The sequence below is a fragment of the Lepisosteus platostomus genome, chromosome 8, assembly GCF_059453375.1.
Source record: "Lepisosteus platostomus isolate fLepPlt1 chromosome 8, fLepPlt1.hap1, whole genome shotgun sequence".
NCBI lineage: Eukaryota > Metazoa > Chordata > Actinopteri > Semionotiformes > Lepisosteidae > Lepisosteus > Lepisosteus platostomus.
In genome coordinates, this window is record NC_142618.1 from 40704901 (window position 1) to 40723481 (window position 18581).

The window sequence follows — 18581 nt, forward strand, 5'->3', positions numbered from 1 at the left end:
CTCTAAAGAAGTCAGTGCCCCAGTTATGTACAGCACAAAGACCTTTCAGAACTCTAATAAAAGGTCATTTCTATGGGATCCTGGTTGGCAGCAGCGATTGGTACTGGTGTGTAACTTGGTGAAACTTGGTGCTTGGACATAATCCATAAGAAAAGCTAAAGCCTGCAGGAGGGCAACCCAACAGCAGCCCCCTGGTCCTGCTGACACAGCTGGGCCAGGGTACAGAACCCAGGCTCTGGAGCCCAGGGGCATATAAGGTTGCAGGGAAGAAATCATAACAAGCACAGGAAACAGATCAGCACACTTCAGGTTTTACACCATCCCCCGGGAGGCTGTCTTTTCCAAAATGCAGATGTTAAGGAAAAAAAAAACCTCTAAACCTCAGACCTCTCTCTCCAGTTTTCTTCGCCTAAGTAAACTAAGACAACAAACTGAAGCAGAACTTTTTTTTGTACTTATTTTTCCTGCCAGGTATCAGGGGATGACATTAAGGAAATATTTTGAATTGCTCCTTTGAAATACAGGATACAGGAGGTATTAATTTAATTCACGTGGTGGGCCACTCCAGCAGGTCAAGGTTTAAAGGTGAATACCCTTTTCATTCAGAAATGCTCTGGCTGTCTTGCGCCCAGTTTCCACTTGCCACTGACAAGGATATAAAAGCTCTCCCATTAAGTGTCCGTGAACCCCAGAGTCACATGGTGAAAGCAATCCTCATTCCAGCTTCCAAAATGTAATTTTTTATCAAGAGATAACTCTGATAAGGCTGCAGTTCAGCAAAAGCAAACATGTTTACTTTGAATCAGAGGGATATGCTAAAAAAAATCAGAAAAACAAATTAACTTGAGTATGGAAACACTAACAAAAATGAAAGAGAAATTATGAATTATAACAAAATGATAGGCAATGTGACTTTCTTATAAAGCACCCATCTTCAAATTAAAGATCTTCCTAACTGATATCTGAATTAATTGAACAGACATTCATGAGAAAGTACTGTTGCTAACTGTAATACATTGCTCTAGTTAAACTGTACACACAGCCACACAGGATCCAAAATTACTAGTCTAGACCACGTGGAAAGGTGCCTTCCGCCTCAAAAAAACTCACCACATTTAAACTTTTTTTAGTTTTCTCAAGGAATAAAAAATGTGTTAAAGCAGAAATCATTAACGTCGAATATGTTCGGTTATTTTTCATGGAACTTATTCTTCATTGTTTGCAGTCCCATACTTTTCCCTTTTATCCTTTTCTGGATAATTGCTATTATAATTAGTTCCTAAAATAAACTGACTAGCAAATGTTATGCAGATAAACAGTCTGAAGGCTAGGAAAGAATATATATATCAGATTTTATTTTTTTCTGTCATAAGTTGCTGTAACTAAGCTAGTGAGATCCACAAATACGTTCACCATACACACAATTTGAAAAACCTTTCTTGATAAAACAAGAGTAATTGTTTCCATTAAGACTTTTACATACTGTAAATTGTTAAGTTCTGGTCAAAACTGATGATACTGTAACAAGAATTATTATACAGTACAAAGCAATTACTAATCAAACTTGCTTGGTGAAAAAAAACGCCCTCTGTTGTATCTGAATATTGTCTACAATTTGTCTTCATACGACCCTGATTCTACATGTGACTCCGAGTAAAAAAACAGGCAATGGTGAATGAAATTTTTAAGTGTTACCATGTGTACGTTCCTTTGTAATTCAACAATTGTTTTAGGTTAGGTCAGCTGGTGGTAATAAAAAATACAGCACAACAGTTGCCAGGTGATTTCACAAGCCAAGAACACCAGGGATGATCTGAGTTTAAGTGTTCTGGTTTAAGTGTTTACTTTCGTTTTATGTTATAATTTTTTTAAGTTTCCACAGGTCTAAAGTTCATTTAAATAAACTCTAAAAGCACTAACATTGGCTCCCTTCTTCCTTTTTTTTATCTTTGTCAGAGCCACAGCCAAGTCACAGATCAAAATAAACAGGATAGTTTCTCTTCCAAGATATTTTAATGACTGGGTTGGCCAAGTCTGAAGTCCATTTTCTCCCTTTTATTTGTTACATTTCATATGCTCTGTACACATACTGTACAGTTGCGTATTTCATAAATGAGGAATCACGACAATCCTTCTTGAAATCGTTGAGGAGCTTCTGCAAACACTAAACACTTCTTCAAGAATCTTTAAATATCTTTTCTAATTTTACTTAACTTTTTGCTCTGATCGTGGATTGCATGTGCTTGTAAACGTTTACACACTCTAAAAAGACTTGGGATGATTAATTGTGGAACTACTGCACCTGTATTCCCTCAAGAGAACTTCACCCTTACTTCCAGCACTGTCCATTTTAAGACCATGACTAAAGTCAAAGAACCACTCAAGGCCAGGACATTACTGGCTGTGCCTGACACCGATTTCCAGCTCCAACTCTGGTAAGAGCTGGGTTGCTTGTATCCTGTAGATAACATTAAGTGTTTTGAGTGGAATTCCTATTGGATTGTCTGTGTAGTACAGTTATGCCCCATTGTTCTGTGTAATCTTTGAGATAAATTAAATTAAAAGGAGAAAGTTTTATTTATTTCAAATATTGTTTTACTTGTATGTACAATGCATTCTAATGTTTGTGATGCTATGTTGGTACTGATACTTAAAATGAAAAAATACTAAAACATTAAATATCCATCAGATTCTAACAGGTATGTCAGAAATATTTTGGATTCCAATGATACTGTGAAGGATGGTTATCAAAATAAATAATATAATTTATTTTGCCTGCCAGAAATTCCTCACCTCTGGAACTGGAGCAGACTAACAGAAATTAGTTACCTATTTGAATGCTCAAGTTATGATCTTCAATAAGAGTTTAAAAATAGTCCATGTATCTAAGGTATATAATCTAATTAAGCAGGTCATACATAACTGTGTATGGAAACCTTAATTTTTACACAATAAGCAGTTCCAGGACTGTAAATTGTAAAAACCTACACATCAATTTATTTAATTACATACAAGCTAAGACCAATAGACTGTCTCCCTCAGTAAGGCAGCAATTAAGGTGTAAAATAATTTCATAGTTTTAGGTTCATATTAAATTACACATTGGACTCACTAGCAAACGGCAAATAACAAACCCAAAAGCTTGAATTTTCTTCTCATAAGTTCTTTGCCTTTATCCACTACAGTGCTGCTGTAAAGTACTGAGTTTGTAATTTTCAATAGGCAGGTACAGTAGGTTGAAATTCTAATTTAATTTAAATACAGGTATACAGTCAATCTGTACTTTGAAATGCCAACATACTCTGTTTATAATAACAGTGATAGAAATCACACCTTTTCATGAGCATGTTTATCAAAAAAGATGACCTATATAGACCTATATAGACACTTTACACAAAAAAATCAATAATTTGGTTTTCTTCCATAAAAAAATGACTTGTTTGACCAGATAACATGATCCTCACATAAAATATGCTTTCATACAGGTGACAATTTATTCAGTGTCCAAAAGAAATCCTTGCCCTCCGACTAAACAAAAGTTCATTAATGAGCACAGGATGGTGAAATTTTTACTATTGCTATTGATTATTTTGTGGGTAGAAAACAACAGTAAACACATAACAGAAGAGACTGGTATCGGAATGAATTGATCAGTGCTATGTGAATGTGTATATGCCATACTTTGGCTGAATTATGTTTGATCTGCAGTCTACTTACCAAACCTCTTGTATCCAAAGGACTGCACTTCCTCTTCGTCTGCAAAGTCGTCTGCCGAGATAGAATTACAAACAAATATGAAGTGACAGTGAAGGCCAAGGGCAGGCCAACATCAGTGAAGAGTGTTCAGCCATTCAGACAGCATTGGACTCTTGTGCACGTTCACTGATGGATACCACAATAAAAGCGTGTTACATGTAACAATGATTTCTTGGGTCACTAATTTGATAAGAACAGATATAACAAAAAATAAACTCAACTTTTATTCAGTACCCCCCAACCCTTCAATATATCATTGACTCCTTGTATTGCTCGTTATCCTTTGGTGACACTTAACATCTTTAACAGTAGCGCTGTTAATCTTGGACAGGAGTTCAGAACCCTGGGACTAAAGTATAGAATTATTACTGCAACATGGCCACCAAAAGGGTTGAGGGTCTACAGACAAAAATATTCTAGAAGCCCACCAAAAACTCTCTCCATCTATCCATTATCAGAACTCCTCTTAATGGCAGCCTGGAGCCTATCATAAAGTCAAAGAGCTCAAGGTGGAATTACGCCTTGGTCAGGACACTAGTCCATTGCAGAGCACACCAACACACACAAGCAAATAGGAACTCTTGTGAACATGAAGAGAGCATGCAAACTCCACAAAAAGGAGAACCAATATATTCTCATAAGTTTTATTTTTAAACATCTTCCCAAACCCAAAAACACACTACATAGTGATAAAGAAAAATACAAAAATGCAATAAAAGTAAAAGAAAAAATACGAATTTACAAGACAAGCTGCAGGGCAATCAGACACAAGCCCTCATAAAAAGATGAGTTTTGAGTTAAGATAGAATATTATAGAATATACAGAATATTAGAATAGAATTCTTTATTGCCACACAATAGTTGGTGGAACTTGCTTTCAGTACAGCAAGGGAACACAGATAAGGCAGAAACACAAAACATACAACATTAAAAATATATATAAATTAAAATGAAAAGACAAGCAAAACACAATCATAATCATATACAGTACACGTGTAAACAGTTACCTTATATTTGGTAACAGAATGGTAAAAGAGATACTCATGGGAGGCTAAATAGCTGAAGTGGGAGAGTTCAAAGTTTGTACGGCAGTAGGAAAGAAGCTAAGATTAAGGCGGGCAGTTCTTCATGGGATCAATTTAAAGCATTTACCTGAAGGGGGGAGCTAAACAAGATTAAGAGCTGTATGAGAGGTGTCTGAAATAATCTTGTAAGTATGATTGGAAGTACGGAAGGGTTTTCAGAGACTATTAGTTTTGAGGCTTTGAACTTGATCCTTTTAGCATTTCCTTTTGTAAAGTTGTTCAAATTCCCTACCAAACTGTGTGTGGTAGCTATCAAAATACTTTGAATTACGGCTAAAATAGACTAATACGTTGCCTGAGAAAGTACATCCTCTGCTGCACCTTCTTAACTCTATTTCATCTATGTTGGTGTTCCACTTAAGATAGTCACTTACTGTACATATTTTTCCCAAGAAATTGGAGGAGTCTGTGGTAACTATAGAATGGCCATCAATGATGGTGGTGAGTTTTATGTCCCAGACACATTTAAAATCAATAATGATTTCCTTAGTTTTGAATGCATCGAGTTGAAGGCCATATCAGAACAGAACTGTACCCCAGTTTATAACCTGTTGGCATGGAGTTTCATCATTATCAGAAGTAAGGGCAACAACAGAAGTATCATCTGGATAATTAAATATCTTAACCTAGTCAAGTGAAGTTGTAAAAAGGGAAATAAGACAGAGATACTGTAGGACATTGAGCCTTGGGAAGCACCTGTACTAAGAGTCAAAGGGTAAGATGTCTTGTTATTCACTTTTACCATTTGTTAGAGGCACATCAGAAAGTCCAGAATCCAATGATGCATAACAAAGTTCATGCTCAAATCCAGCCATTTATTATATGATTTATGTGCGTTAATGTTCTTGAAGGCCAAACTAAATCCAAAGAAAAGGATATGAATATAGGAAGTTGGTTTTTCCAAATTCTGGAATGTACAATGGAGATCTAGGTTAACAGTGTCAGATTTTGAGAGTCAAAGAATTTGTCTCTCAAAGAGTCAGAGGAACTGCATTCCATAACAATGGATCAAAGACCAAGATTCAGTCTTAGTTACAGTGAGCAAAGGACCAGCCTCAAATGAACGGAGCCTGTGGGAGGGAGAGTCAACATAGAGGAGTTCAGAGATGTATGATGGAGGCAGATTATTTAAAGCCTTACAGATTTAAGTGTAGGAGTGTTTTGCTGTTCATTTAGTGATGTTACAGTATATCATCTAAGGATTTATAAGGATTTCAAAAGCACACTGAAAAGGTATTGTATTACAGTATTACACACTCTGTTTCAACAACAAAAAAACTATATTCCAATGTAGTAGGAGATGGATGTGCTTTCCTAAAAGATTTTTACAATAAATTAGGAGTAGAAGTCTCAATCAATGGCCATGAAACAGCACACACCATCATGTACAGTATGTAAGTACATGACAGCGTGGTTGAAATTAAAAGAAGAAGACACAAAAGCTCTCCTGGACAAGGGCTAGAGAGAATGGCAAATAAAAGACAATCCACAAACTTTCAAAGTGTAAAATAACAGCTGTTTAATTCCATGCATTCAATCAAACGATCCACATTAGCTTGAGTCATTAGCTGGGGTGGTCTCACCATAAAAGACAATCCAATTTCATACTGTCCAAAACGGGGTAACCACACTTTCATGTGGCTTTGGGATTCATCAAAACCTATGGAGTGATTTTGCATGGCTTACATGTCAGTGGCAGAGTGAGAATACAGCACAAGTGTTTCCTATAAGAGAACGGATTCACTGCCACCAGAAAAGTTTGTTAACTGCATGTTCAGGCCACCAAGAAATTTGGCATTTGAGAACCCTCATGTTTAATTGGCCAGCTTAGCAAAAAAGGCACAGTTCTTCATAGCTTTCCCACAGTTCATAAACCTGCTTTATTTAAACATGCTTTATTAGCAGCACATTTCTCTGCAAGAAAAACTAACTTGTCATGAAAGACAAGGAAATTTCCATTCCAACATGGTGTGCTATACTGCCCTAGCAGGGCGGTTAAAGTTGTTTGTGACCTGATTCTCTAACTTTGTTGAATTCCTTTTATTTCCATGAGAAAAAACTGTTTCTAAAAACAGCTGCGCTTCATGTCCTGGTAGGTGGTGATAGAAGAGCACAGTGGGGCACCACTCCCATGAGAAAGATCTGCTTCTCACTCTAGGAGAGAGTATTGAGAGGCCATTTCATAGCACATGAATGAAGGACAAAAAAAAGATTTGAAGATCATACATCCAGAATAACACATGCATATATACTGTATACATATATCTATGCTAAAAAGCTGAAATAAAGTGGAAGTTAATTAGTTTAATCTTGAACTATACAATTGGTTTGCATCCATGCTGTATGGTACATTTGTATGATTAATGTATTATTATGCACAGAAAGATAATAATAATAGATAATGAATAGATAATAATAATTTCCCAGAAAGATTTTCTCAGTTTTTAAACAAATGCAGTCTCTCACTTTTCTTTTTATATCCTCCAATTTGAACATTCTGCTTATTATATGGTTAGTTCTGTTTTTTCTTGTGTGTGGACATGGTTTTTTTCAATGTATCCACCCAGCTGGAAATCACAAGTTGTTGTTCCACTTAGCTCACTGCTCCTATGACTCTCTTAATGGCTTGGAAGAGAGGAGCAGTGTGCATGCCTTCTTCTGAAAAGTACAATGTCAGTTAAAGTTATCAAATTCTTATTCACACTGTAAGTTAATATCAGCTGAAGTACATAAAGTATATAAGTATATAAGTGAAGTATATTCACAATAAAAAACACTGCAAATTAACAGGTGCCATGGATACTCTGACTGACATAGGATCCCCTATTCCTGACAATCGTCAATTAATTGATTGATTTTTAATCTCAGACAGCCCAGACTTGACTCACTAATGTGTAAACTATAACACCCAACTTTCACTCATAAACAAGTACTTTACTGGTTGAACCACCATTTAGAACCCCAGCTGAAAGATTCTAAACCCTGGCTTTTAAATGTCCTATTAGTAAATTAAGAGGGAACTAAAGCAGAAGTTAAGAGAGAGCAAGGACGCCTACAGGAGGAAGGTAGAGGACAAGCTGCAAAGGAAAAGGGTGAGGGATGTATGGAGCAGCATGAGAGAGATCACTGGCTTCAAACAGGCTGGGGGTGCAACGGAGGGGGACCTGGAGATGGCCAACGAGTTGAACCAGTTTTTTAACAGGTTTGACTCAGGGCCCTCTGTGGCTCAACACCCATCCCCCCACAGCCACATGCTCCCTAACCCTTTACAGCTGCGACTGCCCAACACCTTCTCCATCCCCCCACAATCATGGCCGTCTACAGCTATGACCCCCAACAACTACTCAACCTCCCATCCCCCAGAGCTGCCATTCTCCAACACCTCCGCCATTAACACCTGCAGCACTGACAGCGCAATGAGCACCATCCCCCGGGCCAGACTGACCATCACGGCTGACCAGGTGAAGAAGGAGCTGAAGACGCTGCACCAAGGTAAGGCCACAGGACCAGACAACGTCTGTCCCAGAGTTCTGAGGGCCTGTGCTGATCAGCTGAGCGGAGTGCTCCAGAGACTGTTCAACCTGAGCCTGCGCTTGGAGAAAGTCCCTGTGCTCTGGAAGACATCATGCCTGGTCCCGGTACCAAAGAAAGGGCGCCCCTCTATCCTCAACGACTACAGACCAGTTGCACTGACTTCTCACGTCATGAAGACACTGGAGAGGCTGGTCTTATCCCACCTGAGACCCCTGGTTAGCTCATCACTGGACACCCTACAGTTCGCCTACCAGCCCAATGTTGGTGTCGAGGATACGATCACCTACATGCTGCAAAGGACCTACTCACACCTGGACAGGGCTGGCAACACCGTAAGGATCATGTTTTTCGACTTCTTCAGTGCCTTCAATACCATCCAGCCCTTACTTCTAAGGAGGAAGCTGGAGGAGATGTAAGTCGATGCCTCCATGACCTCGTGGATCACTGACTACCTGACAGGCAGACCACAGTCTTTGAGACTTCAGAACTATGTGTCTGAACAGGTAGTGAGTAACAGGGGCTCCTCAGGGGACGGTTCTTTCTCCATTCCTCTTCACCCTCTATACTTCGGACTTCAAGTACAACTCAATGTCATACCACCTCCAGAAGTTCTCAGATGACCCTGCAATTGTGGGATGCATCAAAGGTGGGCAGGAGGAGGAGTACAGAGGACTGGTCAGCAGCTTTGTGGAGTAGTGTGGGGAGAACCACTTGGAACTGAATGTAACAAAGACAAAGGAACTGGTGGTAGATTTCAGGAGGAAAAAGGTCAAACCTACTCCTGCCAGGTGATCCATCCAAACAAGGAGTTAAAACCAAGAACCGGGTCGGAACCGGCGGACAGGGAACGGGAACAGAGATTAAAACCTTAACGGGACCAGGCGCTTCCAGGTCCCGGACTCGCACATGTGGAAACCAGATGCAGAGCCAGGATGAGTGTCAGCGCCTGGCTTTTAAGGTGGGCTGGGAAAAGGGATCAGGTGCACAGAATTAAGTCTAAAGTGAAAGGGCTGGAGCACCCTTAAGGAGGGGGGACTATAATCGTGACAGATTCATCCACGGTGCGACAGGGAGCGCTACAGGAGGTCATTCTTGCCTTCTGCCATAAGACTGTACAACGCATCCACCTTCTGGGTAGAGGCAACATTAACAGTGACCTGTTTCTGGACTGAACACATCTACACATCTACTGCTACATCTGATCTTTTTCTTTTCCCATTTACAACCGTTTTTTGTGCAATATATGCCAGGGACCCGTGCAATACATTTATATTTATATTTATCTATATTTACATCTATATTTATATTCATATGTGCATTACGATTTTTCTGCGTACTGTTCTGTTCTAATTTGTTCTTTGTGTGTCCTGGACTGTGAGTAACTCTTTTAGTGCACCCCTCACTGTACTGATTGTAGTGTATATATTGTATTATTATTATTATTGTATCATTCGTTACACTGTGGCTGTGTTGTCTGTATTAAGCTGCTGTTGCACTGCAATTTCCCTCACAGGATCAATAAAGTATGTATATATTTCCTTTATTCATGGTTCTTTTTTTATATTTTATGCACACAACAAATAGTTTCTATTGATCTATTAATTGCTTGATATTTCAGTTTGTTCATTAAACTGAAGTCAATACACTTTTTAACTAGAAAAAAAAGTTTGTTACAGTACTAAGCGAGCAACATCCAGAAGAAGCAACAGAATGAAGTTTAGAGAGACCTGTAAAAATCGGGGTGTCTGTTTTTTTTTTTAATAATACATGCATTTAATGTCACTCAAACAAATTTATCTCAGTAAAGAATACAGGAACCACAATGTCTGCAAACCAGCAAAAAATGGTAAATGATTTCATTTACTGAGAAAACCATCCAACATTGATGCTCTATGGCACAACCAATTCAATAACACATTGTGACAACTGATGAACAGTTTTTTTTGCCAGTCTTCCTTTTTACTTTAAAATGAAGTTAAACATCATTATGTACTGTATATTGTATGTACATACAGTACACATCTGAAATTGATTTAAGAAAGCTGACTATGCCTTTGTTGCTAAGGAAACTCTATTATTTTGCCCTTGATTAATGTTTCTATTTGAAGTAAAAAAGTGAATGTCCTGAAGCTGGTGGGCATGTGCAAAAAATACAAATTAGGTTAATTTAACAGTTAAACTAGGAGTCTAAGTGTTTAGTTACTGCTATATTTCATTGAGACCTGACAGTGATATAAAAAATAAAATCTTGAAATTGCACTCGTCATATTATTAATAAATAGTAGATCCTATAGAGACAATTAAAGGTGATAGTTAATTCTCATCTGGCTGGTTTTCTTTTGGCATGTTTGACCATGGGATTGATCAGTCATTTCTGTAACATTTAATAATAATAGTATTATTATAATAATAATTGTGGGTGGCATACTGGCACAGTGGATGCAGTGGTTAGCATTCCTGCTTTGCAACACGAGACCCCTGGGTTTAATTATTATGGAGTTTGTGATGATGATGATGATGTTATGTCAGTCGGATCCGACTCTCGGCGATTCTATAGGCCATCTCTCGCCACGCTTTCCGGTCTTGGACTTTGTCTTTCAGCTGTTCTATGCCTAAGCCAGTGTCCGTTTTGATGGTGTCGAGCCACCATGTTCTTTGGCGGCCTCGTCTTCTTGTTCCACTGACCATTCCAAGCATCATTGCTTTCTCCAATGAACCTGATCGCATCACGTGACCAAAATAAGTGAGCCGGAGTCTGGTGAACTTTCCCTCAAGCAAAATTTCTGGCTTGATGCGCTCCAGAACCTCTTTATTAGTGACCCTTGCTGTCCATGGTATCCGTAACAGTCTTCTCCAGCACCATAGCTCGAAAGCATCCATCCTCTTTGGGTCAGCTTTTTTCAGGGTCCAGCTTTCACACCCATACATTGATATGGGGAACACAATAGCATGGACCATTTTGCATTTGGTTGTGAGGCTGATGTCTTTGCTCTTCCAGATTTGGTGCATGCTCAGCATCGTACTACGGCCTAATGCAATTCATCGCCTGATTTCAGGGCCGCAGTCCTGGAGTTTGTACAATAAGGTAAAAACATAAATATACACCCTTAAGATTTTATCATTTAACATATCGAGATATATTTGACCTTCACCTAGTCTTCACCAAGTCCTATTAGTAAATTAAACTAATTTGATTTGACAAATTACACACAAAAATTATGAAAGCTTATCAGCACCACAGAGAATAAATTACTTATTGCATTTAAACAAGATATTGTTTATGTTAAAAGAAGATCAAAATTAGATAGTGCTGCTTACGCATCACTGGCTTGTGTGAGGTCCTGTGTCTCTTTACATTCATGTCAAACCAACACAGAAATGCTGTTTCTTCTCATTTCAAATGACATGTTTCTTGCATTTTGCTGTGTTATTCCAAATTCAACTGTATCTGATGTGTGCACAGGCTACTTTGATGCATATTTAATGACTGACCAACAGTAAGAGTAACAGTAACAGGAAGATAACAGTTTAATTCTTACTGTGAAATCACCATAAATGTATCATATTCAATGTTTAAAAATTAGACAAAAACCCAGTACATGTTTCTGCAGTTTCACATTAAGAATAAAATACATTTGTAAATCCGTTTCATTTCTGCTTTTTTACAGAAATGGTGAAAAAGACATTTGTTTAACCCAGGATCACAGGATGTTCTACTTCATGTACACATGACATTACAAGTGCTTCTTTAGATTAATTCATTTGCACAAAGAGGGGTGTGACTCTTCCTTTGTTAATGCCAATGCTACTTTGCATAGAACAATATTACTGCATATATATCGCAAGATATTAATTTATTAGGTAATATGGTAATATTAGGTAATATTCACACACCTGAAGAAGGCTCCACGGCCGAAACATTGTGTTTTCTCTCTTCTTTTTTTCAGCATGGAATAAACCTATTACTTGTTCCTTTGCAGCCTACGCGTGCTGACGCAGCTACCCACCTGAATTATTAGGTAATATTGTTTACAAAGTAATTATCACATTTAATGCAATGTTATCTCATTTAAACACAAAAGGTATCTTGTTTAGATGCAATAAATACTTTTTTCTCAGTGACCCTAATAAGCTTATATAAAAAACTTAACTTTGTAATTATTTATTTTAAAAATAAATCATTCAGCATTCAATTTCATTCTGTGAGAATTTAAGTCCACCCCTTGATTCAGTAACTTGTGGCACCACCTTTAGTAGCAATAACTACTATAATTAAATGTTTTCTGCAAGAGTGGATCAGTCTCTCACATCACCTGGGAAGAATTCTAGTCCACTTTATCTTACAGAACAACTTCAACTCTATGATGTATGAGGGCTTTCTCATATGTACAGCTCTCTTTAGGTCCTGCCACAATATTTTAAAATGTTAAATATCTTTTTTGAGCCATTCTGCTTGTGTGTTTTGGATCATTTTAACTGTCAAACAAATGGTCTCACATTTCCCTCTATAACACTCTTTCATAGTAGACTCAATGATAGCAAGTGATCCAGGTGCTGAGGCAGCAAAACAGGCCTAATCCATAATCATCTAACACTGTGCTTCATGGCTGGTATGAAGTCCTTCAGGTCAAAAGAAGTGTTAAGTTTTCACCAAAAATGATGTTTTGTTTATGGCCAAACAACCCCACTATTAACTCATCTGTTCAGAATACGATGTTCCAGAAGTTTTGCTTTTCATTCAAGTGCTATTTTAATTAACCTGTGCAGCAATGTTCTTCTGGTTTCCTCCTGATTATCCTTTTATGAAAGCCATTCTTATTCAGTCTTTTCCTGATGGTGGACTCATGAAGTCTGACATTTACCATAGCAACAGGTCTGTAGATAACCTTGTGGTTGTTTCAGACTTTTAGGAGGATCATACTGTATGGGCAGATCTTGTAAATGGATTTATATCCCTTCCAAAACTAATTAGCTGCAACAATTCCTTTTCTATGACTTTCACGGATTTCTTTTGATCTGGGCACGATGTGTTACCACAAACCTGACAAAGTTTATGATTTTATGTATAGGAGGAACTGTTTCACGTGTTTTGGTGCAATTGATTCTACATACCCTCTTAATTGATATAAGTACACTTACTTTGTCACACAAAGATATTCAATACTGGTTGGTTTTTATCAAATAAATAATAACAAAGTAGACTGTGTGTTACATGTCAAATTAGTTTTATGTATATTAGGACTTGGTGAGGACTAGGTGAAGGCTAAATATATTAAACCATGAAATCTAAAGGGGGTGTACCTACATTTTTACTACAATGTATGTTCTACCCATGTTAGCATGTTTCTTCTGGATGTTCTGGTTTCTCCTACAGTCAAAAGATAGTAGGTAGGTTAACTGGTTTCTGTAAAAAATGACCCTGGTATTAGTGTGGACTTCTATCTGTGTATGCCCTGCGATAGACTGGTGTACTGTTCAGGGTGTATCCTGCCTTGTCCCCAATCCTTGCCGAGACTCCGGGTCCCCTGTGACCCTGTATTGAGTACAGTGGTTAGAAAATGGATGGATGTACAATAATAAATGAGGTGCTTACTTTATTAAAAAAGAAGACTATTGTCATCTGTAATAGTGTACTGTTTCCCCTGTCTGCAAACTGTGTGACAAATTAACCATCTAATTCAATTATAATGAAACTGGCAGTTTACCCACGAGAGAAATAAGGACCTTAACATGTCATTACAGTGTCACTAAGTTTGCATGGTGACCTCTTGTGGTCAATTAGCAATACTCCAGAAAATAATTTGAAGGTACAGTATATTTGTTTTCCTGTATTATCACTTCTTTTCATTTAACTCTTGTTACTTTGTCATTGTGATGTCACCCTACCCTGCCACAGTGTGGCTTTTGAATTCACTTTGCATCTTAAATCCTACATTCCTTAAAAACCTTTTTGTTCACAACATAATTTAAGTGGATGGCATGGTGCTGCAGTGGTTAGCATTGGAGTTTGTACTGTGTGTTCACCCCATGTTTGTGTAGTTTTCCTCTAGCTCTGGTTTTACTCCCAGTCTGAACACATACCAGTAGGTTAACTGGCTTCTGGAAAACCTGGTCCTGATGTGAGGGCGTGTGTGTCTGTGTGTGCCCTGTGATGGTCTGGTGTCCCATACTGGGTGTATCCTGCTTTACACCCATTGCTTGCCGGGATGCTGGCTCCCCTATGACCCTGTATTTAAAAAAGCAGTTAGAAAATGGATGGATGAATGGATAATGTAAGTACTGTAGAAAAGTGGTTACAATACCTGAGATGTTCCAACCTGAAAGAGCTAAACCATCAAGAATATACTCCGATTATTGTAGAATAGCTATTCTGCATTTCCTTTTATCTTAAATCTTACATTACCATATATAACAAGCATCATAGTTTTATTACAAAAGTATTTTTTCTCCACTAACATCTACAGCATCTACAAGTTTGTTTACAGAAAAGTATGCACATTTTTAAATGCATAAAGTACAACAGTAACATCAGTTTATTTGTAAGAGGCATAAAATGTTTCTACAAACAAAAATGTAATTACATGTTTTCAACTGGCAAACTGTTTGCAATTCATGAGCTGGCATTACTTCTGCTCACCACAGACAAACAGCAACAAGAATCCTTCAAACAGCACACTACTTTACTAAAATTGTTATTACTGCCATTATTGTCATCACTTCTTGCTAGAAGTCTGTTTTGTACAGTCATGAATATTTACTCACTCTCTGAAAATCATGAGAGCTGCCTATGTTTAGCTTGTTCACAAAAATAAACTATGGTTGAACTGCTATAAAACATTTAGTAATGAGAAATGTGAATTCTGTTTTTTTATTATTTTGATTTTAACTTTAGTCTTATGTTCTGTTTGGACCAAACTGCAAACTAAAATTCGATTATGTTTTTCTTAATTATATATATTTTTAAAACTTTTCTGATTGCTATGAATTAAAATGCCTAAATGTTACTGTATTTTGTATGTACAAATTGTATTTTGCATGAGGCAGAAAATAATATTCCACAATTATTATTTAAGTTGGTTTCAAAGCACCCTACAAGCGTCTACAGTATGCACAAATTAACTAAGTCCTGCAAATTGTTTCCACAAATCTAGAAGTTGTGAAACTTTTCTCTGTATGGGAGGAAATAGAACATATCTGATCTAAAATCCACTACTGAGAGACTGCGCATGGTTCATAGTAAACACTAATTATACCTCACTTGAAAGTCCATGCAAAGGCAGCACTGATAGCCTGAACATTGGTGATAATAACAAACACATGTTCCAGAGCTCCAGTGTGTTCATGGGGGCTCACTTTGATATATTCAGCATGGCCCCCTGATCTTTTATTAACCTGTTTAATTTACTTCTTAAATTAGAAAAATAATCATTTCAGACAAATCCAAGGACTCTAAGCTTCCTTCCAGCTAAGCATAATGTTCTATCTCTAGAGATCTTACCTTAATATTCACTTAAAAAAAACCAAAAGTTTTAGGTCAGGGGTCAAAGAGTTATGTATGAACAACGCACAGATGGTTGTTGTGTTACGGATTACTGCAAACACAGTAGGCCTTCTGTATAGTCTTGGCTGCAGCAACAAAATGAAAAAAAAACAAAACAAAATCATTGGGATTCTACCAAACAGCTCATAATTCTTATTTCTTCAAATAGAGAGTCTTACAGGTATATTTTCATATGGGCAGCACATACAAACAAAAAGTACTTTGCAGTTGTGTCATTGAAATTCTTATCTCAGCATTGAACTCCCATATCAGACCAGCAAAACACTATAATTAATTATTTCCTTACACTTACAGTATATAGTGCTTTTCTGGACACTCCACTCAAAGCACTTTACAGGTAATAGGGATGCCCCTCCACCACCACCAATGTGCAGAACCCACCTGGATAATGTGAAGGCAGCCATAATGCACACATTACACTCACCACACATCATGTACAGTGCATAGAAAAAGTATTCACACCCCTTGGACTTTTTCATATTTTATTATGTTTTGCCACTCATCAACACCAAGTACTCTATAATGTCAAAGTGAAAAAAAAATCCAGACATTTTACTAAAGTAATTAAACAAAAAAAATAAAATAATTGAATGCATAAGTATCCCCCTCCCCCCAGATTTAATCTGTGGTAGGACCATATTTGGCTGCAATTACAGCTGTGAGTCTCTTTGGGTAAATTTCTATCAGCGTTGCACATCTTGACGCTGGAATTTTTGCCCATTCTTTTTGGCAAAATTGCTCAAGCTCCATCAAGTTGGATGGGAACCGTTTGTGAACATCAATCTTTAAGTAATTCCACAGATGCTCAATTGGATTGAGGTCTGGGCTTTGACTGGGCCACTCCAGTACATTAACCTTTTTGGTTTTAAGCCACACTGGAGTGGCTGTATGTTTTGAGTCATTGTCCTGTTGGAAGATGAATGCTCTTCCAAATCCCAGTGCTCTTGCGGATTGCAGTACGTTTTCCTCCAGGATTTTTCAGTACTTAGCTCCATCCATTTTTCCTTTTATCTTTATGAGGTTTCCAGTCCTTGCCGCAAAAAGCATCCCCAAAGCATGATGCTGCCACCACCATGCTTCACTGTAGGGATGGTGCTCTCAGTTTGATGTGCTGTGCTTAGGGTTGAGGCCCAAAAGTTCAATTTTGGTCTCATCAGATTGTTGAGTCTCTCACATGCCTTTGGGCTATCTCCAGCCAAGATGTGATATGAGTTTTTTTCAACAAAAGCTTTCTTCTTGCCAACCTCCCGAATAAGCCATATTTATGAAGTTTGTGTGCTATTGTTGTCTCATGCACAGTTTCTCCCACCTCTGTCACGGAGGATTATAACTCCTTTAGAGTTGCCGTAGGCCTCTTGGTGGCCTCCCTTACTACGGCTCTTCTTGCACGGACACTCAGTTTTGGACGGCCAGTTCTGGGCAGATTCACAGTTGTTCCATATTTTCTCACCTTTTTAATGATGGTGTGTGATTCACTGTGCTTCTAGGTATATTCAATGCCTTGAAAATGTTCGTATATCCTTGTCCTGACTGGTATTTTCCAAGAACCTTGTCTCGGATCTGCTTGGAATGTTCCTTGGTCTTCATGGTGTAGTGTATCCTTGGAAATGCACTAAGTGGGGAAACTCCCAGACACGGGTGTATTTATTCTGATATCATGTGAAACACCTCAACTGCACACAGGTAGACTCCAATCAACTAATTCTGTGAGTTGGTTACTTCAGAGGTAATTTAGGTTTGTCAAAGCAAGGGGGTGAATACTTATGCATTCAATTATTTTCTGTTTTTTATTTTTAATTAATCTAATAGAATGTCTGGATTTTTGTTCCACTTTGACATTATAGAGTACTTGGTGTTCATGAGTGGCAAAATTCTCAGTTAAATACATCATGGTTCCATGCCGTAACACAATAAAATGGGGGGTGAGTATTTTTTATAGGCACTGTATCAGTGGGGAGGAGAACAGAGTGATGATGCCAATTCATAGATGGGATAGTTAGGAGGGCAGGATTGGTAAAGGCCAATGGTACATTTGGCCAGGACACCGGGGAAACACTCCTACTCTTTTCGAGAAAAGTCCTGGGATTTTTATTGACCACAGAGAGTCAGGACCTCGGTTTTACGTCTCATCCAAAGAACGGCATCTAAAGTATGGTGTCACTGACACCATACAGGGGCACTAGGACCCATACAGACTGCACGTTGAGCGCCCCCTATTGGCCCCACTAACATGTCTTCCAGCAGCAACGTCAGCAACCAGGATGTCTCCCTTCCAGGTACTGGCCAGGCTCACACCTTTGCACACACATAGTGTATGGCTATAGTGTATGGGCTATATAAGTGAGTAGATAGTGAATTGGGCTATATAAGACAGCAGTTATATCACCCTGCAACTCAGTGGATTGCTAGTTATGAGCTGCAGGGTGCTATTGCTGCTGGCTTACTGTACATAGCCCAATCCGCTATATTCTCACTTATATAGCCCAATACACTATAGCCCAATTATCTCAGAGACATGCAGATTCCAGAAAAATAGAAGGGTATATATTCAACTCTTATTTTCAAATCCACTAATTTGTAGAATTATAAGAAAAGTTTTATTGATAATTAAACAAAAGCAAGGTTGCAGCAAGCATCTTTAGGAC

General features: G+C 38.1%; 1 protein-coding gene across 4 annotated transcripts in view; it reads right to left on the reverse strand.

The window, feature by feature from the left end:
• The window catches only part of colec12 (collectin sub-family member 12), a 79406-nt gene that overhangs the window by 54826 nt on the left and 5999 nt on the right, over window positions 1-18581 (reverse strand). For all 4 annotated transcript variants that reach the window (XM_088643421.1, XM_088643422.1, XM_088643423.1 and 1 more), the window contains exon 2: window positions 3718-3768. In XM_088643421.1, the coding sequence (XP_088499547.1) occupies window positions 3718-3768 (51 nt within the window). The remainder of the gene's footprint in view (window positions 1-3717; window positions 3769-18581) is intronic.